A 21,498-nucleotide genomic window follows, 5' to 3' on the forward strand; every position below is an offset into this window, starting at 1 on the left:
CCTTCTAGAAACAAAAGAAAAAGAAATAGTGTCAAGGATCAAGACCAGAAACTTAAGTGTTCTACAGTTATTCTTTACTAGCAATTGATAGCATCTTCCTGACCCATTTAGACTTCATTATGCCAAAATAACTACAATAAGGACAAGAACAGCAGCTATGTGATACTTTGAAGACATTGTAACCTACTAGTGGAGAAATTGCTTATGTTAGTATCAGAGGTGTTATGAAGAAGTTATTAATAGAAGGTGTTCAATTTTTATGATGTACAATACTTGGTTACAGTAAAAATAATTTATTAAAAGTCATTAGAAATAATACTAATAGTAACAACATGTCAAAACCAAAGTAAAAGGTTACCTTTATTATCTTTCATCTATATAATAATTAAAACTTAGGTTTGTTTGTCTGTTTATAATCTTCCATTGGGTGAAATGGTGCATCAGAGGGCAACAGTTTTTGAACCAAGGTACCTTGAATGGTCCAATAGAATGTATACAAAATCCCATTCTCCCATTACTTCTGTTGCATTGAAATTTGGAAAAGTTATAGCCGCTTCAATGTGCTGTGCTGCTGTGGTCAGTCACAGTCACATGGTTGTTATTTGCAATGCTCCTTGACAGATTCCCACAAGTCAACAGGGAAGTCGATAGGAATTCTAAACCCAGTTATGATTGCTGACACTCCCTGCCAGCTTTCCACAGGCAAAATCAGTGGGGAAGCCAGCAGGAAGTTGCAAGTCCAAGGCCAGCAGGTAGGTTAGTAGCTACTGCCAAGATGGGAAGGGAAAGAGAGGATGTGTAAGAAGGTAAGGGTTAGAGACGTTGCATGAGGATGTGAGGGGAGGGCCTGAGAGGAGAGGCAAGAGTTAAATGTGTGAGGGGCAATGCAGATGAGGCAGGTGTGTGACGGTATAGGTAGGAATGATGTGCAGGATAGTGGCATGGATTAGGGAGGGTGCCTAGCGGTGCATGAGTAGCTGGCATGGCACAAGTGCAGAGGGCCTTGGGGATGGCCTTAGGTGGGGAAGACTTAGCCAAGCAACTTGTGACCCCTCCCCATTGACTTTCTGCCTGCCAGGTTCTCACAAGCAAAGTCTGGGGAAGCCAGCAGGAAGTCAGAAATTGTTCCTGCTCCCACTGTTCTTTTGCCCACACATGGTAATTTGGTTGATCTATTTGGCTAAATATCCCACCGGTGGTAATTCTGCTGACCTATTTATCTCTGAAATTATGACACAATTGAAATGATAACATGTCATAGGCTGTCTAGTTCCCTGTAATCCCATAGATAAAAATCAATTTCTATTTTTTTGTTTTTCTGCTTTGTTATTTCTTATCCAGGGTTGTTTCTTTAGACCAGCAGTTTCAACAACACATTTGTGCTTATTAGAGCTTGATAATTTCTCTTTGCTGTCAATTTATGGTTGTTTGAATTTTTATAATCTAGATCTGATAGTCTTACTAAAAGAAAAATATGCAAACACAATTTTTAAGACTCAGAGAAGCCTAAAAGTGAATCTTTATTTGACACACACAACCCCAATACACCATGACAATGTAGGTTTTTTCCCCCCACCCCTTTTAAAGTCACGGCAAACTAAATAGGATTATGTAAGGAAATCCAAGATACTGAAATAAGTTTTGAAAGTTATATTTAGCTGATTATAATAGAGACATTACTAAGTATTTTGGTTTGCACTGGTTTGTCCCCTTACATGTATGTATTGGAGCTAGTGCTCTTTGTATCCCTCCACTCAGGAGAGTTTGTGCAAGTACAAATAAGCGCTGTTGTATAGTCAAAATTGCTTTTCAAGGACGTGTAGGTTCTTTTATGGGTTCTCCAGTAAGAATTGCTTGGCAACCTTGTAAGTGATTTCTTATGTTTCTGAATTTGCATCTGCTGTATTCAATATTTGCATATTGAAAGTTGCATTTACAAATTAAAATGACAACATATAACAATTGATATGCAAATACTCATGATTCATCTGATCTAAAAAGAAATTACATGCCAAGTTTTTCCCATTTCGTGTGGCTTTTTAAAAAGTGACCTGCAAGCCAATAATTTCCGCATTTCTGTAGTTCTGTATATTTCTATGTCTGAAAAGGCCACCCAAGACATTTGGAGTGGGCGGTCGTAATAAATTTATATACCGGTAATAGTTTAGTGAAAGATGTTCTGTGATGTCCCTCCTACTTCTTATGCTAGGATTGTGTAACCAAATATTTATCTTAAACAGACAAATTTGAAATTGGAAGCTTTGAATTATTTCCAGTAGCCATCTCCATCAGCTTTTATGATTATTTGAACGAAATGATAAGTAACAAAATTAATAGTATTTTTCATCTAACCCTTTGTTCATGAAAACCAGGAACATATTTCCCCCATTATTTTCCCTGCTGTCCTGAGAAGTGAATTACGCTGATAAATCCTTAATGCTAGAATAATGTTAACCATTGTGCATTACTGTACTTATATTTTACAGGCTTACTTCCGAAAAAAAAAGATTTGGATGACTGTTCCAAAGAAATAGTTCCCAGGTATTGTCATATTTCAGCATTAAGTGGGATTCTATTTATTTTAAGGAAGGACAGAATGGAAATATATTAGAAGTATATTATATAATTTATTTAGTAATTGGAACGAATCAGACAGTATTGTAGAGACTAATTTTTCCCCATTTTAATAATTTTGTTCTCAAAGTCTGGTCTGCTAATGCTTGGGTGGGAGATTGCCCAGGGCTATAGAATAGATTTAAGAGGTCAGAAGAAAACAAGACATCAGGAAACCATTCTGCATTTTGTCAGAAATACATAAGTATTTCCATGAGGTCTCTTGGAGTTGACTTCAACTGGAAGGATAATTATTTTTTTTAAAAAAATAGACTTGTGAATGTTCATGTTGGAGTAGTAGCATAAATCTATTATTTGCTAGAACACAGAAGCATTCTCCTGCCTGTGGGTATGCCTCAGAATAATGAATAGATAAATATTTGGTTCTTCTGTCCAGGGTTGTTTAGAAAAGTTCTGGTCAAAGCCAATATGTCAGATAAATCAGTCTAAGGATAAACATTGAGCAATGGCAATCCATTGTTTCAGATGCTGCACAATAATTTTGATATAGTAGCATGTTCAAGGTTTGCTGGTCATATACCTGTGGTGATACCAGGATTGCTTCTAGCACTTAGCTGTTTCAGGCAATCAACTGACTATGGATAGTTTCAAGCCATTGTCCAGATCTGGGGTTAAGTCTCACAATTTGTAGATTGGCTCTAATGTAAGTAACATTTTTGAGTTTGGTTCTCTGAAGTGTCAATGACTTCTACTGGCTCAGAGTCATCAAAACAGATCTACCAGTCAGAACAAGTCACATAATGTTGATTTGGGACAGAATTAATTCTCCACTCTACCTGTCGAACCTAGTGGGGTATAGGAATCTAGAAAGCCACTTCATACGGTCAGGGTTCATACCTTGAATTAAGCATTGGTTATATAAATAGTGGTTTGATAAGCCACAATTGCCTAAAGATCAGATTGGTTTCTTGTTAAGGTTATGGTTAAGTTGATATTAGTAAAGGTTATAGTTAAGTTGGATATTAGTAAACTGTTATGGTTATGGTTAAGTTGGATATTAGTAAACTGTTAGTATTGTTAACATTTTAGAAAACTCACCATTAGAGTTGTATTTGGTGATACCAGGGATTGAACTTGGAAAGTTTAGCATGGAGAGCGTGTGTTTTACATATCCAAATGTATATAAGTAGTTGGAGATTCTAGTATTACACCTCAGACTGGCCAGCAAAGCAAGAACTTACTGAAACAAACAAAATAGCATTTATGTTTTATAACTGAGGAATAGTGAAACCCAAGAATAAAGTAATAGCACTTTCCCCCTTCTTCTTTTAAAAATAAGTTATTTCAGCAAGTCACCTAACATATTTTCCAATTGATCTTGATTTACTTTTTCTTTTCCTAGATCCCCTGCCAAAAAAACCCACTCCAAATTCTTTGTTTTCACAACTCAGTTGCAGTTCATAGTACTTAAATACCGTGTTTTCCCCAAAATAAGACCTGGTCTTATATTTTTTGCCTCCAAAAGGGGCACTAGGTCTTATTTTCAGAGGATGTCTTACCCGCTTACCTTAGGACTGCCACAGCCAGGCCTCCCATGCCCTGACACCTGCCTTGCCTTGCTGGCCCACTTCTGTAGCCACTCGCCATCACTTGCGTGTGTCACCCCAGCCTCTGTTTTGCCAGCGGAGGCCTTCAGGAAAGGCCCCTGCAGTTGAGAAACGAGCTCCAGATTGATGCAGGTGGTGCCTCCCACGGCCTCTGTTTCACCAGAAATGAGCCGAGAAATGAGGTCCAGATTAACTTGCGCAGCGTCCCCCAGCCTCCATCTCAATATCCTATTTCTTTATCAGAATTCTTGTGATGTTTTCCTTCAGTTTAAGAAAACCTAAAATTATTCCTATGACAGTCTCACAATTAAATATATTTAATAAATCACACATAAAGAAAAATCTCTGTGGAGGCACATATTTTTTTAAAACAAAAATTTACAGTTTTCTCAATTTATTTCAGTTATGACTGGTTCCAGACACAAGATTCAGTCACTGTGGTAATATACACTAAACAAAAGGTAAATAAATTCAACTGCTAGAAAATATTTGCAATGTTGTAATCTTCTCTTTTTTCAGTTATAGGCTTTGCCTTTGTTTCTTTTCTAGCTCTGTTTTTTAAAATTTTTTAGATGTATCGTACTTCATTTCTTGAGAACGCTTATTTATTTATTATATTTATTTATTTTTCATATTTATTAACTACCATCTCCCTCAGACATCTTTTTTTGCTGTCTCACATGTGTAAAATTTACTTGGACTATTAGTATGGCCCTTCTCCTACTACTGTAAAAATCACCTTTCTATGATTTTTAAATCACCTCCTGAAACTAAACATAAATATTAAATTGAACCAAATATGCATTCTTCACTTAGTTTCCTCATCTTCACTTTCTTCTTGTTGCTTCTTATTACTTTGTGAAATGCCATTGATTGTGCCTAGTGATAATAATGTAGAACAATGTTGTAACAGCTGTTTGTACCCCATCCCCATTTTCCTTCCCTCTGAAAGGATATGAGTTCTGAATTGGTGATAGCAGATGTTCAAGAACATACATTAAGAGGAGAAATAATTGTGAAAGACTTCTCGTACCTTGTACATGTTGGTAAGCTCTTTATTGGCATATTAATTTTGTTCACACTTTATCAATAAATAAGTGGATTATGACTGCATTAACAACACAAGTTCACCTGATGCCAGTATTATGTACATTTGTCAGCTTTTGTGAATGGTGAAGGCTGCATTTATATCATAAAAACTAGGATCCAATGATGTAAAATGTGCTACACTGTGTGATAGAAGAAAAAGTCTTGGAGGTTTTTTTCTTTGTACTTTTTCCTGTTCTTGAGCAAGATGTTTAAAAAGCATCTAAGCTAAATGAAAAGTCTGATTATAAAAAAGTTTTGAATCCCTCAATACTGAATTTCAGTAACTGGAGCAAATGGAAAATGCATCTCTGTGTTTTTTGCATTAGGCACATCTGATGAGTGGAAATGTAGTAAGCATCAAAATACTAAGATGTATTGTTTGAAGTAGGTCAGAAATGACTTCTATAAGAAGCAGCAGTTCTCTAAATTTTATGTTGGAGTGTTTTCCAAGTCCATCTTAATGAAACCATGAATTTAACTAGGAATACAGCATATCTGATCTACCATTGGGTTATCCATTCCTTTGCCCAGGGAAATTAGGAGTTCCAGATATGCTCACTTCTTGCTCAGATTTGATGCTACATGCAAACCTCTGGTTTGCGTATATTTTATAAAAGCTCTTTATTACACATGAGTGGTTGCTGCAAATTTGTTTTTTCCAGGTTAGTGCAAGCCTGTTTTACATGCAAAAAACAGTTTTGGAACTAGTACATACCATGGGAAGAGAGGAAAACTCCACAAATCTTAAGGCTCATTCATGTAGTAATGGAATTGTGCCAAATAGCTCATTGTGTAAGTTTTCACTGTACAGATTTTCATAAACTAAATTACAGTTTCACATTTTCTTCTTACCTTAGTGCTTAACAGACTTTATAACTAATAATCTTATGTAAATTAAAGACTTTATTTAACCAAACTATATGCATCTGTTTCAGAACTGAGTTATGCAGTTTATAAAGATATGATAGGTAAGTAAGTTTGTTATTTTGTGGTTCAAACATGCTTTTCCCCCCTTCATTTTGCTAACATACTCAGGAGCTGATGTAATATGAATATTCTGTTTTGATTTTTTTCTAGTATTTTTAAAAAATATTTTAAAATAATTAGAGAGTGAAAAGAAAAAAACAATAGGAAAGCTGGAACAAAGAATTTATTGAAAGTTTTCAAAATATAAAATAAGGAATTTGCAAAATGTTAAAGCAAAAAAAATTATTTCACTATACTTACAGGTTATATTGGAGCAGATATAATTGTACAACAGTTCCACATTCCAAGAACTAGTACTAGAATCAAGCCAGGTTTTTTTTTTCAATTTTTCTTCTTTATTTTAAAAGATAACAAAAAATAAATAATGCCAGAATACACAAGATTAACAAAATCATCAGGCATTGATGATGTTACCTAGTTTGGTAATGAAAAGTCTGCAAGAAAACCATCAAGCTCAGAGAGCACCAAGGACCCCACAATCACAAAATTTAACCTAAGATAAACCAACTGGTCAGTCATTTTCTCTTGGTTGTCAGAAGGAGGCAAAGGCAAACCACTCTGAAAAACCTTGACAAGAAGACTGCAGGGATTAGTCCAGGTAGTCACCAGGAGTCAACACCGACTCAAAGGTGTGCACATCTCCCCGCCCCCGAGATTCTTGCTTTATAGTTTATTTTTTTTTATTGTATACTTTTGTATTCTGTTACCCATGCAAGGGGATCTAATCCAAACACTGGTTAGTTGTAAAAATGTGCTTTCAAACTGTGACATAACAAATATTTTGGAGTTTTATGTATGTGTAAAAAAAAGTTTCATTCAGTAATACTACACGTCCCGTTTTAAGAAACTGAATGAAATTGCCCTCCAGCAGCCCTGATGGATAACGATTTCTAAAGTTACATTACCTGTCCAAAATGTTGTGGGTATATTGCTATAGAACAATACTATGTATCTTTTTAGTACAGATTTCTGAAAATGTGGGGAAAGTGGAATTTGTTCTGAAGAAGAAAGAAAATTTGTCTTGGAAAAAACTTGGGCAGCCTCTAGAGAATCATAATTCTTTTGTCAAATGTACAGAGAGAGGTAATACATTTTATTGTTCTACTTAAAGTTCATTTCTGCACACCTCCTCATAATTTTAGGGTATAACAGAAATTCCTGTTCTATACATCTGTGGAGGAATATAGAGCTGACCTTCAGGAAAGCTGGGGCAAGCCATTCAGGGGAGAGTCGCAGAAAAGATGACACACTTCCTGACAAAAAGGAGATTGTGAGAAAGAAACTCGATATAAGCCCACCTTAAGTGTGTTTAGTATTAGATAGGACAGAAAATGCTTTGGGCAGGCTTTTCAGATTCTCTTACTGCATCTTAACTACAGTTAAGATCATCTCCTGAACTCCTGACATACTTGGTTTTTGACCTAGCCCAGGCATGTCAAACTTGCGACGTCACGTGAGGTCACGCAACGTATCGCGACTTTTCCCCCATTGCCGGCAATGGGGTGGGCGCGGTTTCAGTTTGATATGCCTGACCTAGCCTATCTCAGCAGGATCTGAATCAATACTTACAACGATACGCCAGTTTTAAGAGGCGGTCTTTGGTGGAATTGTACATAACCGTGTACAACTGTGTACACTGTGTGTAGCTCAGAAAATCACTGCCTCCAGGCAGTTTAGATTAGTAAAGCAGGATGTCTGTCAAACTTGGGATTTTACTTCGGCCAGAAGCAAAATGATACTAGGGAAGAGAGAGGGTTTTTTTTATATTGATGAACGCTCTAACCTCTGAGTATATGAGGAAGTGCCTCTAAAACAAGATGAATAGTGATCGTCTCCTGATTGGGCTTGAGTTTCTATCTACCTTCTGCTTACCCTTGCTTTTGTTAAAGCATTGATTGATTATAAGTAGCTTGATACACTTATTTCCGAATAAATTTTCAACAGAGTCTGGATGAAAAAGCAACATGAATGATGATTAGACCATTGTGTGGTTCACTGGGACAGTTTTGTTTGCCACTCTGAGAAAAAGTGGCTCTTATCTGCTACACTGGCATAGTATCAACTTGTAATGATGTACCTTTGCATCATTAATTGATCTGTAATTGATTTGTTTTACACTGTAAGACGTGAATATGTGGACCAGACTTCTGGCTAGAAATGTTCTTTCAATCCATATCTCAAGAATTTGAAAATATTGACATTAATATACCAGTAAATATAAATGTTAATATTTTTCAGATTAAAATATTAATGTAATATTTAAAAAAAATAGTGGTGAGCAGAATACGACACTTGTTTGATATTCTTTGTAAGAGGCATAGAATTTCACTGACTCAGATTGAGAATTTTCATTCTTTTCTGTAAAGGGAGTTCAGGTTACTGAGAAATTTCTTTCTGAAACTCCTGAATAGAACAAAGATTTTAAATGTATTTAAAGCATAAATGTTTAATAGTGTTAATACTTGGAGCAAAGTACATTCAGTTAATTCCTTGGTTTTTGTGTTTCTAAGGTTTGTATTACAGGAAATGCAAGCTGTTGTCAAAGACAAACGTCAGTCATGATACTAGGCTGTTCTGTGTAGAGTTACCGCCAGGAACACATCTCCAAGTGCCAGTGGGACACCATCTTTACCTCAAACAAACAATTACAGGTAATGGGGTGAAAATCTTACCCTGCTTCTAGAAATTATTGGTCCTAATTCTAATTTTCAAGGAATGTACAAGTGGTTGATTTTTTTTTACTAAGGGAAAAATATATATCTTATACAGCAGGTTTTTTTGCTCACCAATTATAAGGTATTTTCTGCAATCCGGTGATTTTAACACATTTAATATATATATTTTAGATATTGGTGTTGATCTTTGGCATGGCATAAATGGGTCTCCTATGGGGCCCTGCTGCTGACACTCTTTGGCCAAAAGTATCTACAGCATGGATTGGATAGGAAGGGTAGGGACAGCTGATATACCAAATAGGTTGACTAATGTAATAGATGAAATATAAGAGGTAGTTCATAGCATGATCATGCATTGATCTTTGGCTTACTTAGAAATAAATTGGTCATAAGTGCCGTACTTAATCTATGGTTTTTATTATTCATCCAGACATTAATATGTTTGTTCTTAATATTCATATCTTTTTGCACTAAAGCTACTTGTAATATTTAATGCTTATTGTTATGGATTATTTTTTTTGCACTGTCTTTCCTTAGGTACAGAGATAGTCAAGCCTTACACACCAGTATTATCTTGTTTGGTATCACCATTCAAAATCCCCTCTTCCAATGATAAGGCACATATATTTTTTATAATTAAAATTTATCCTGAAGGACTTTTTACACCGGTGCTGGACACTTTACAAATAGGTAAGACAGACGTTTTTCTTCCTCTCTCAGAGCATCTTAAAATGTATTAGTTTTTCTTTTTCATTTTTAAAATATTTTCAAAAGATACTGTGCATTTTTTTTAAAGAATAGCATTGTGTAGAATGCAAATTGCCCAATTTAATTTGTTCCATTATTTTCTGTAGAATACTTGCGGGTTTTATGAGATTGATGCTAACTTGCATCTATCAGGGGAACAGAGTTATCATGATTTTCTGATCTTTTTAACATTTATTGTACTATATTTGTATTATTTCATTTTTTAATAGGAGACTATATGTCTTTGAGTAATCCTGAAGGTACTTTTAGAACATCTCAACTGGAAGATGTAGAAGATTTGCTTTTATTGGCAGGAGGCACCGGATTCACACCAATGGTTAAACTGCTCAGCTATGCCTTAAGTAATAGTCCTACCCTCAGGTATTGTTGTGTTCTAACACCTAAAAGTTTCCTGTTCATTTGGGGCGTTCAAAGCCTTTCTATTTTATTACTTCAAATAAATTATACTGTTCAGGTAACTGATGAGTGACCAGCTTCCTAATAATGATTGCCAGCATTTACTTTTACATGCCAGTTTGCTCTGTAGCTCTTCCTCCTGTTTCCCAAGGTCATTTCCACATACCATTACGACAGCAAAAGGGAGAAACCAGCACTGAGCTGCCTGCCCCATTCCATCAACAAGATCTTTTAAACTCCTTGTAAAGACAAATTGGCACCATGTTTAACCACTGCATGTAATAAATAGTGAGATGCACAGCACAACCCAAGACTGTATCTGGGAATGCACATAGAGGTAATGCCAGATAGAGAGGCACTGAGAAATTCACAGATAAGACATTTCGCTAATAAGCCAGCTTCTCACGCAACTTGCTGTATGGTTATAGAACTCAACAAACCAGTCCCTTCTCATGGATGTGCCATGGCAGAACTCAGCATACCTCCGTTATATGTCACAGGGAGCATTGCCTGTAAATACTTACCTTTAGTAAATCTTGTGCTGATAACACTAGCTTTCACCCACTTTTTCTTGGAAATCTAATACAACAATTCTGCTTTATTCAGCAGTGCCCCCTTGAGGGCATCTGGGGAAAATGTTCCTTCCTTCGTCCCATCTTCCATTTTTAGTGACACAACGATTATAGTCTAGAGCAGGGGTCGGCAACCTAAAAAAGGAAAAGAGCCACCGGGAACCGGTTCCATCACAAATTAAAAAAACTGGGAGCCGCGTGCGTGTGTCCATGCACGCGCATGCGCAAAAAAGTTTTGCGCATGCGCAAAACGGTTTTTTGTGCATGCGCGGACGCACGCGGTTGCCATTTTTTAAAAAAGTGAGATGGAACCGGTTCCCGGTTGCCCGACGGCGACGGCCCGTCTGCAAAGCTGCCGCTTTCGGCAGCTTTGCAGACGGGCCGCGGCAGCGTCCTCAAAGAGCGACGCCGCGGCCCGTTCGCGCGGAGGTACGCGCGCACCTCTCCAAAGGTTTGGGGAGGTGCGCGCGCAGCTCCGCCCATTCGGGGAGGTGCGCGCGCACCTCTCGGAACGGGCCGTGGCGTCGCTCTTTCAGGAAGCTGCCGTGGCCCATCTGCAAAGCTGCCGCTTTCGGCAGCTTTGCAGACGGGCCGCGGCAGCTTCCTCAAAGAACGACGCCGCGGCCCGTTCGCGCGGAGGTACGCGCGCAGCTCCGCCCATTCGGGGAGGTGCGCGCGCACCTCTCGGAACGGGCCGCGGCGTCGCTCTTTGAGGAAGCTGCCGTGGCCCATCTGCAAAGCTGCCGCTTTCGGCAGCTTTGCAGACGGGCCGCAGCAGCTTCCTCAAAGAACGCCGCCGCGGCCCATTCGCGCGGAGGTACGCGCGCACCTCTCCAAAGGTTTGGGGAGGTGCGCGCGCACCTCCGCCCATTCGGGGAGGTGCGCGCGCACCTCTCCAAACGGGCGGTGCCACTCTCCATTTGGAGAGGTGCGCGCGCACCACTGCCCGTTCGAAGAGGTGCGCGCGCACCGGGCGGCTGGGAGCCGCAGGAGACGGCTCAAAGAGCCGCATGCGGCTCCGGAGCCGCGGGTTGCCGACCCGTGGTCTAGAGCAATTGTTTTTGAATCTATACCATCTCTAATGCTGTTTGGTTAGAATAGCAGCTTCCCTGGCATAGCTGAAAATCGCATCATAAACTTCATAAAAGCACATCACCCTTTGGCCCAGATGCCACGAGATTCATTTTTTTATAGCAATCAAGTTGCTGAAATAAAAACACGAAATGACTTTAGTTTAATTTCATTGCCTTTGTTGACTCCTTATAATTCTGGACTAAACATGGCCCCTGTTTTCTTAAATATAGGCATTCCATATTCAATAATATTGGAGGAATATTGAAAAATGATAGTCTATTTCTATTTTTAAAAGACTAGAATATGTAGTTACCAACCCCATGAAATGAGAAAACAGGTGAGAAGGATTAATTTGTCCTCCCTCCATTCAAGAAAGAGAACAAAGTGGAATGGGAAGGACTGTCTCAGTGGATATAGATGCGGGCACCATTTTTCTCAGTAAGTTTATAAGGGACTCAGTTCTTCTCCCAAAATACCATTTATACAGGGTGCTGTATTTTCAAATGCACAGAAGGAATATGAACAAAGAAGGGGCAAACAGAAAGCTGGAACCATCACATCTTACTATTTTTGTGTGTTTCAGATATGCTACTAGAGTTGAATAAGTGGATTAGCTAAACATTCTGGGAATTCTTACTGAGGTGTTCGGGGTTGTGTTTTTCAAAGAATACTGTTTGTTCACGGATTTTTAAAACTGAGCATTAAATATTGAAATATCCCTTTAAGGGCAGTAAAAATGATGTTCTTCAACAAGACAGAAGATGATATACTTTGGAAAAGTCAGCTGGAGCAGTTAGCCCTTAAGGACACAAGGTAATTAATAGTTTCCAGAAACATGTATACCATGACTTTGTTTTTTTTTAATCCTGAAACATTGAAGCCCTGTCTGCTGTTCATATAATGTGATACAAAAGCCCAAAATTTAAGCAGGGACTTCTTTTGGGGAAGAATCAGTGGAGTTGGAAGGGGACCACTTAGGCTGCCAAATCTGAGTTCCTGCCTCACTCAGAAAATCAAATTAAAGCATCCATGCTAAATCCACCTGGGACAGTAGATTTAGACAGAAGGACTCTGCCTCTCTTAGTATTTTGTTCTACTATCAAAATCCATTGTTCCATGCCCTCCCCTCCAGAATAATAGAGACATAATCATAATTGTTTTTATTGTTTCCGAACTGTGTGACCACATTCTATGTCTTTTTGATATCTCTAATATACAATGTTTTTATTTATTAAATTTGTTTGCCGCCCATCTTGCCACAAGGTATATTGTATATATGCTGATATGTATGGAAGCATTCATACAATACAACCTCTATGCTAATAGCTGTGGCAGTCTGGGGTTGTTTGAGCTAAATAAGTGAATTGCCAATGTTGGGTGAAGGTGAGACTAATATGAGCAGATGATACCCTCTCCTGTATGCAAAGGTAACAGGTTCTGCTTTTAAGTTTTTTTTATAGATCATCAGTTCTTAGAAGCATAAGGCTAGGAAGACTTGAGAGCAAAGTTCATTACCTCCGTAGTATGTTCTAAAAATAGACAGCCAGAATATTTGAAAATGGTTAGTACTTCAAATAAATGGCTGTCCTAGCACATTATCTTAATAATCAACTTTTCAATGGGCATCCAGAGCTTTTGTGAGCAGTCATTCACTTTGATTGGCTTAAGGAAGAGAAAAGGATGTAATTTCCTATTTGTTGGTTTTCTTGATGTCCTTAAAAATCTACTTCAGATTACACACACTCTAGAACAATGTAACAGTGTGATGAGAAAAACTGTTTTTCTTTTAGTAGTGATCTCAGTCCCTTTGGCTGATGGAAGGTCCAACTTGTTGCATTATTATACAGGAGCCTTGGTGGCGCAGTGGGCTAATGCCTCCTTAAGTAACACCAGCTGCCTGCAATTAGTGCAGGTTCAAGTCCCACCAGGCTCAAGGTTGACTCAGCCTTCCATCCTTCTGAGGTAGGTAAAATGAGGACCCAGATTGTTGGGGGCAATAAGCTGACTTTGTAATAATGCTGCTTGGGGGGGGGGGCGAAAGCCCTAATAAGCAGGCATATACATAGAATGAAGGCTATTGCTAAGCACATTGATTTGTGCTCAGATTGTAAACCACCCTGAGTCTTCGGAGAAGGGCGGGATATCAATGGGATTAAATTAAAAAAAATAAATTATTGTGCCGGTAGTGTAGAGTATAAAGCAGAACTATCCAGGATCAGGATGCTGGTTCAGTTTCTCACCTACAGATAGTCCTCGTTTAGCAACTACAATTGGGACTGGCAACTGGGTCATTAAGCAAAGGTGTTGCTAAGTGCTTATGAGACCTTATTTCAGCATTTCTTTTGCTGTGTGGATCCGTGAAGGTCCTAAACATCAGGACTGGCAATAAAAGTTACTTTTTCAACACCATCTTAATTGCTGAAGTCACTGTACAAAGCAGTCGCCAATTGAGAACCACCTTTCTGTTATGCATGAATTACTAGTTGCTTGAGGATGATGGAATGCATATGGATTTCTAAGGATTTGAAACGTGCATTTTAAACATTGGTGTCTTTAATTACTGTTTCTCAGGTTTGACATTGAGTTTGTTCTCTCAGAGCCAAAGAAAGAATGGCCAGGCAAACAAGGAAAAATCTCCCTCTCTCTGCTTTCTGAATTTGTGAAGAGAAGTCAACACGAGTCTAAAATACTTATATGCATTTGTGGTCCATTACCATTTATGGAACAAGGAATACAGTAAGTGAAATGGAACAGGAGATAAATACTGCATATTTTGTACATTGCATATTTGAAACATTTGAAACATTCACTCACACCTTACGTGAAATGTTTTGAACACTGAAATGTTTTGAGCATAAGTAGGAAAGAGTACATTAAATATATTGACAAATTTATATCACAGTTTGCCTAAGCTCCTGTTTGAATCCTTGTGGGCTCAGTTGCATTTTGTCCATGCCAGAGTACATAGGAATGCATGATTTTTGTTAATTGCTGTTGATTAAGCCATGGCTCATTGGACAAGCCATCTTTTGCCACATAAAACCCTTAGTTTGACTGGCCAGACTGGTTTATAGATACGTTTACCAGTATGAATCAATAATTACGACTAATATTCAAAGTATCTATTTGGAAGTAATTTTCAATAATCCTTGCACCACTAAATTAATATAGGACTCAGAATAGAGTTCTAGTCAAAGACTGTTTTTAAAAGAACCACGTTTATAGTTCCTATTGAACTTTGATTTAGTGTTCAATTGTAAAACAAGCCAAATAAAAACTTTAAACAAAATTAATATAGTAAATGTGACAAATGAATGTTCTCTTCTTCATTCCATACACTAAGAATTCACATCCCTGCGAAAGTATATACTTTTAATAATCTTTTAGCTTGTGAGGAAATAAAAACATTTTTTTACACAAACGAGATTGGGGTTAATTTTCCATGTAATACGTTTTGTTTCAGATTTTTGCAAACTCTTGGACACTCGGGTAATGATGTACATTGTTTTACCGCATAACAAAAAGAACATTGGAACTCCTGTATATATATTTCATCATCATATTTATTACTTTCATTTGAAGTCCAGCAGGAAAATATTATGCATGAATAATGTTCATTTTAATATAAGTACTTGAATTCTGTATTCTCGGTCAAGAAATAATTTTATATTCTGCTTATTTGTAATTATATTTATCTTTGCTACAATGTGAACTGAAATATTTTAGATAAATTAGCTCATTTTATATGCATTGAGCAGATATGAACTCTAACCTCCATCAAGTAAGGTTTAGTAGCATTCCTTTGCACTGATAAGCATCAGATACCTTTTCTTACATTATAATTTTGTTACTGTAAAATATCTTATTGGCAATATATTAGAAAAGTACATACAAAGTGGTTAACTCAGGAAAAAGATTGGTTGCAATATAATCATATTAATATAAAGCTCTAGTGTTAAAAATGTTAGCTTTGTGTTCTAATTCACAATACATGAATTTTATATAATGAATTACTTTTTTTGTATAAGATTAATAAAACAAGGAAATGTTGCAATAAAAGGAAATATTTGTATTATTTCAGTCTTCTGTTTTGGCTTTAGGAGATTAAGAATTACTTGACATCTTATATTCTGGAAGGATTGGTTCCTGAACATAGGTATTTTTCAAACACAGTCTTCCAGAGAAAAATTGAAGGTCTTATTTTAAAATACCCAAAGGATGCTCACTCTGGAAATCTTGATCAAGAAACTCTATTACTGTTTATTTGTTAGATTTATAGCCTCCTTTCCTCTAGGAGCTTAAGTCAATGTGTACAATACCTCCTCTTCTGCTTTTTTACAACCACCACTCTGCAAATGATTGAAATTGGACGTAAGCCTACAATATCTTGGTTCTAATTTTACATCTTGACATTAGCCTTTTGTCTGAAATATATCTTTGATTGTTTTGCGTTGAAGTATGAAAAAAATGCGTTAACAGTATCAGTAAAATATAAATTTTAATACTATTGTTAAAAAATTGGAAACAGTAATAAAACGTAGGAACAATAAGATTAGCAAATGTATACCTGTAACACAATGAATCTATACCTGCATTTCTCAAAGGGAATCAGTTTTACTGGATTCCATACCAAGGTTCTCCCTTCCCTTCGAGATTTCCCTTCCTCCAAATTGTTACCCTCCTCTCTGGAGGGACAAACCTGGGCTATGTTTCAAGTTGCTTTAGCTTCCTTGACTGAAAACAGGAAGAAAATTCAAGGTTTTTTTTTCAGATTATACTAAAATATTTGGCCTCTCTTTTCTGTTGTCAGAGAAAATCTATTAATATGAAAAGAATCTTAGAAGATTAAGCATGTTGAACAAATTACAAAATAAAGAATTGGAAGTGGTTTGTTTAAAGTCCAGTTGTGTTTTCTAACCATTGTGGCGGTTCACTGTGAGGTTAACCCCAGCTGTAATGTTCGTAGATCAAGGTTTCCCAAAGTTTGAGGTGAACCTCCCTTAGGGAGGTGGAAACAGAATCCAGAGGAAGTGTGAAGAACCTTTTAGTTGCATGGTTATAATAAATTAAGCTTTCCCAAAGTTTCAGTGTATTGTTTTCATTGTTCCTTTTGGAGTTTGGAATTTTAGAGGAGGTGTGGCCATTAAGATTACACTAAAGCAGACCTGGGAATTTTATGGCCCTTGGGTCACAGCGGGCCCTTTGGATATCCCTGTTTGGGCTGCATGAGGTCAATTGGAAGTTAGAAGATAAAATGTAAATAAGCATGCCACAAGGGGCAAGAGAAGAAGCCGACTGTGCTCTTTAGGCAGCTGGTGAGAGAGAAAAATTTCTGGGCCTGCAGCAGAAGAGCAGCAGCTGGGTTAAGGTGAGGTCATGCCCCCTCCTTCCTCAGTATGTGGGCGCCAGCAGCAGAATTAAGTTCAGCCTATTGGTTCGGCCCTCCATGACAGTCCCAGTTTCTCAGGTGTCCCCTTGGGAAAATTAATTGCCCACCTCTGCACTAAAGGGCGGTGCGATGGCACAAAGTTTAGGAACCTCTGTCCTAGACTAGCAATGAAGGTAACAAAATGGTCCCCACAATATATGTGTCTCACCCATATCACTGATAAAAAATGGTACTAGTTAAATACATTAATACTCTTTGACTTGAGAGAAGCAAAGACATGTTTTAAGAAACTTAACAGCTTGCTCCAGATTGGAAAAATATTACAGTCAAACAGGATGTCCACACAAAAATGCAATAGAAAATTAAGGAAAAAAAAGTTGTTGTGTATTTTCAAGCTAGGAGAGATTGAGCGCAAAGAAGATTAGCAATATCTTTAAAACATGTAGCCCTGTTCTGCTTATCTAAAAGGAGAATTCTTAGAGCTTACTTTTGAGATAACTGCAACTGGATACAAACGTTTGGGATACAAAGTGGGGCATCTAGGGATGGTTATAGAATTTTATTCATTCACAGTAAATGCACAATTTAAAATAGCAATGCTGTGGGCACCAGTGAATAGGACATTTTTTTCTGTAATATTATAAATAGTTTAGAGAATCCAGTTAAATTTAATAGAGAAGGTATTTAAGATACACTTTTTATGCAACTTTTGTTGTTAGCTGCAAAGTCGTGTCCGACCCATCGCGACCCCATGGACAACATTCCTCCAGGCCTTCCTGTCCTATGCAACTTAACTGGAGCTTAACTGCCATACAGTATTGTGATAATACCCAAAAGCTGTAAAAGGGCATTAGATAAACTCATGAACATGACTGTGGTTGCCTGAAATAAATAATAACAAAATAACCTTTTACATTCAGGAACACTGTCTTGGGTACCTGATACTGAGAATTAGGAACAAGATGGGAATAATAGCTTGGTGTTTGTGCCTTGCTGATAGGATTCCCAAATAGGTGGAATCTTGAATTCCCCCCCCCAGCATCAGCTTATATTATCTCTATCATTCCCAACATAAATCTTTTTTTTCCTTTGAAGAGTACAAGCACAAACTTGCTCTGGAGTCTCCTGTTGTCATAGTAACAGACAAGGGAAGCAAACCACTGGAAAATTACCTGCTTCTTCCAGAATTGAAAAGGATGCAGACACAACTTCTCCTTTAGTGGAATAGAAAAATCAATGTGAGATCATTACTTGGGAAAAAAGGGGGTACAACTTCCCACAGTGCTTTGCAGCACAGAGGGAACATACTAGTACATACATTTTTGATTCATATAATTTCCAAGATTGCATTTTCTTTTTCCTCCTTCTTAAATAGTTGGAAAAGTATTTTAAAGTAATGTCTTGCAACTGCAGAAGGGTATTGAAAGCTGCAAAATTGCATGAGACAGATTCAAAAGATTAGAAAATTGGATCTGGATCAGATCTGGGCGTCTCATTATATACTAACCGTGTTAGCCAAGGCAACAGTGTATTATACTATCACTTAATAATGTTTCTGTAAGTCTCCCCTTATTTATTCAGCTTATATGCTGAATATATATTGAGGGGAGCGTGGTTGGAATAAGTTGAGTGTGGTTTTAAAACCGGAAGAAGAAAGATCAATAACCTGTACTATGTTGATGACACTACTGATAGCTGAAAATACCAGTGACCTGTAAGCTCTAGTAATGAAAATCAAGAAGCTTTTGAAAAACAAATATAAAGAAGCCCAAAATAATGACAATAAGTATGACGACCACCCTTTGAACTGAGTGCAGTTACTGAAGTGACAGATAGCTTCTGCCCGTTAGGATTGGCAGTCAAGAAATATGTCCTAGACTGGCCCTTGTTGGGATAGCAATGAAAGGCCTTGGAAAACATACACAGATGCTGTGATGTCTCTATACCTACATACAGTGCTTTTTTTTGTAAAAGAAAAAGGTACCGGAACCCTCACATGTCATACAACCCTCCTTGCCTACCCTACAAGGTTCCATCCAAAAAAGGTGCCGGAACTCCGTTCTGAGCGTTCTATGACAAAAAAAGCCCTGCCTACATAGATTAAAATCGTGTGGGCAATGTTTGTTTCTGTGACACCATGGTAGCATGAAAAAGCATGATAAGAGTATGAGGCTTTCTTACTGGTGTGGGAAAAGACTCCAGAAACTTGACAAGAAAACAAATGGATCACAGGAGAAAGCAATCCAGAATTCTCCCTTGAGGCAAAAAATGACAAGGTTCAAAGTATTATCTTATATGAGAAGACAAGGCTGCTTTGAGAAGTCCCTAACACCAGGAAAGGTGGAAGGAAAAAGATGACCAGCAGCAAGGTGGATGGACTCTATCCGACATCTCATTATCTTAATTGCCAAGACTAAGGCTGATTGCTGGACCTTTTTGTCCTCATTTTGGTTAAAACAGACATGTCAAACACAAGGCCCAGGGGCCAGATCCGGCCCGCAAAGTGGTTTCATGCGACCCGCGAAACCATCCTGGAAACAGTGAGGGAACGGCCCCCACTGCCTTGGCCCTGGCCCAGAGACCCTCCTTCTACCAGAGACCCTCAGATCTGTCCCACTCCTGCCCAGGCCCCCATAGGCACCCTTGATGCAAACGTTGTAGAGCTGGCCACGCCCACCCAGTAGGCCATACGCACTCTAGCCACGCCTACCCAGTAGGCCACGCCCACCCTGACCATACCCACCCAGCCCCCTGAGGGCAACCGCAATGCTGATGCAGCCCTCAATGAAATTGAGTTTGACACCCCTGGGTTAGAACTTTTACAGCAGGGGTCTTCAAACTTGCCCCTTTTATGACTTGTGGACTTCAGCTCCCAGAATTCCTCAGCCAGGCACGCTGGCTGAGGAATTCTGGGAGTTGAAGTCCAGAAGTCATAAAAGGGCCAAGTTTGAAGACCCCTGTTTTACAGAGTCTTCTTGTTGCTTGCCCACCGGCTCCGGGTTGCAATATCCGGACCTCCGCCAGAGGGCAGCTGAGAAACGCCGCAGGAAACCCCAACCGGCTCAAGAGGCGCCGCCGTTGCTGCGCGGCGGAAGGCGCCAAGGCTGTAGCGCCTCCCTTCGGCAGGCGTCCGTTCGAGGGAGCCGGCGCGGCGCGGCGCGTCTTATGAATGAAAGCTGTTCGGCGAGGGGGCGGCGGACGGTAGAGAAGGTCGCGGGTACGCGCCTGGCAAGTGGAGGGAAAAGAGGGAAACATGGGAGGAGGGTAAGTGCAATCTTCGGGTCAAGGAGCAGAGGACGCGCAGCTCCGGAGCCTGTTTGTCTTCGTGCAAAAGGCAAGGGAGGAGCTGTGGGTTGCGATAGTCTTTCGGTGGGAGACGTGAGAAGAAGGCGAGGTGCTCTTCTCAGCGATTTTGGGATCTCTTGAGCGTCGCCGGATGCGATTTTTTTTTTTGAATGGGCGGCAGCATGATTTGGACACTCCCTCGTCTAATTGCCAAATAATTTTGCAATTTATTGGGGTGGGGGCGGGGGGCGGCGCTGTTTTTAAAAGACTCCCGAAAGGTTGCACAGATGTCGCCCTGGGTCGTAGGACGCTTTGATCCGGCAGCGTATTGATTTCTTAGGGGGGAGGTTGTGTGTGGACAGTGTGCGGGGTGGCTTTATGCAAATTATTCCGGTCCTGTATTAGAATAGATTAATACTCAGTTGGGAATTCTGAGCTGTAAACGAGGAAGGAAGAAATAAATGACTCCCCACCTTACTTGAGGTTGATCTTACCTACTCCGGCGGTGTTAGGGAAGGGATGACGTCTCAGTGCCACTTAGCTGATAAGCTGAAGTTGCTGCCGATCTCTAGTTGAGCTACGGCAGGCGTTTATTTAGAATATTTTCCCGTTCTTCCGATTTTTCGAACAGATTCTTGTAGATGCAAAAAGAAAAAGGTATTAAAACATAGCATACAGCTTTAAAAAGTACATAACGCCCAAGATTAAACAACCAGATAAAATAGGAATCATAGCAAAAAGCGAACCTAGGAAGGGTTAGAGTCAAAAAGCAACAGGCCATAGTTTTAAATGACCCAGGCAAACGAAACGGTCTTAAGTTGTGCACCAGAAGTCTTTTCTGGGAACTGCAGCATCTTGTCCTCCCTTCTGAGCGAAGTGGACTTAGACAAGAACTCTGAAGATCCTAACAGGTAGGCTGGTGTATGGAGAACAAAACAGCCTTTTGATGATTTGAAGCTGTTTGAGGGGATTGAATTGTGCAACGTTCAAGAACAGGTTGGTAGACAGGGTTCTTGTTTTAAACTAGAGATTTTCTCTAGTCACAGTAATATGGCAGGTACTGATTGCATCAGCTAACATAT

The 21,498-nt window shown here is 38.9% G+C and overlaps 1 protein-coding gene across 11 annotated transcripts in view; it reads left to right on the forward strand.

Moving 5' to 3' along the window:
* The window catches only part of CYB5R4 (cytochrome b5 reductase 4), a 36,456-nt gene extending 19,702 nt beyond the window's left edge, over positions 1 to 16,754 (forward strand). For 6 of the 11 annotated variants that reach the window (XM_081330313.1, XM_081330316.1, XM_081330320.1 and 3 more), the window contains 11 exons: positions 2,487 to 2,541; positions 4,585 to 4,642; positions 5,134 to 5,227; positions 6,206 to 6,238; positions 7,218 to 7,340; positions 8,768 to 8,908; positions 9,470 to 9,622; positions 9,910 to 10,060; positions 12,469 to 12,555; positions 14,314 to 14,478; positions 15,206 to 16,754. In XM_081330313.1, the coding sequence (XP_081186439.1) occupies positions 2,487 to 2,541; positions 4,585 to 4,642; positions 5,134 to 5,227; positions 6,206 to 6,238; positions 7,218 to 7,340; positions 8,768 to 8,908; positions 9,470 to 9,622; positions 9,910 to 10,060; positions 12,469 to 12,555; positions 14,314 to 14,478; positions 15,206 to 15,260 (1,115 nt within the window). In that variant the 3' untranslated portion in view covers positions 15,261 to 16,754. Of the gene's footprint in view, positions 1 to 2,486; positions 2,542 to 4,584; positions 4,643 to 5,133; positions 5,228 to 6,205; positions 6,239 to 7,217; positions 7,341 to 8,767; positions 8,909 to 9,469; positions 9,623 to 9,909; positions 10,061 to 12,468; positions 12,556 to 14,313; positions 14,479 to 15,205 lie in introns of those variants that run through there. The other 5 variants (XM_081330321.1, XM_081330315.1, XR_014026788.1 and 2 more) reach the window with 4 other exon arrangements.
* Positions 16,755 to 21,498: the final 4,744 nt, after the last annotated feature.

Source organism: Vipera berus, assembly GCF_964194415.1.
Source record: "Vipera berus genome assembly, chromosome: 1".
Classification (NCBI taxonomy): domain Eukaryota; kingdom Metazoa; phylum Chordata; class Lepidosauria; order Squamata; family Viperidae; genus Vipera; species Vipera berus.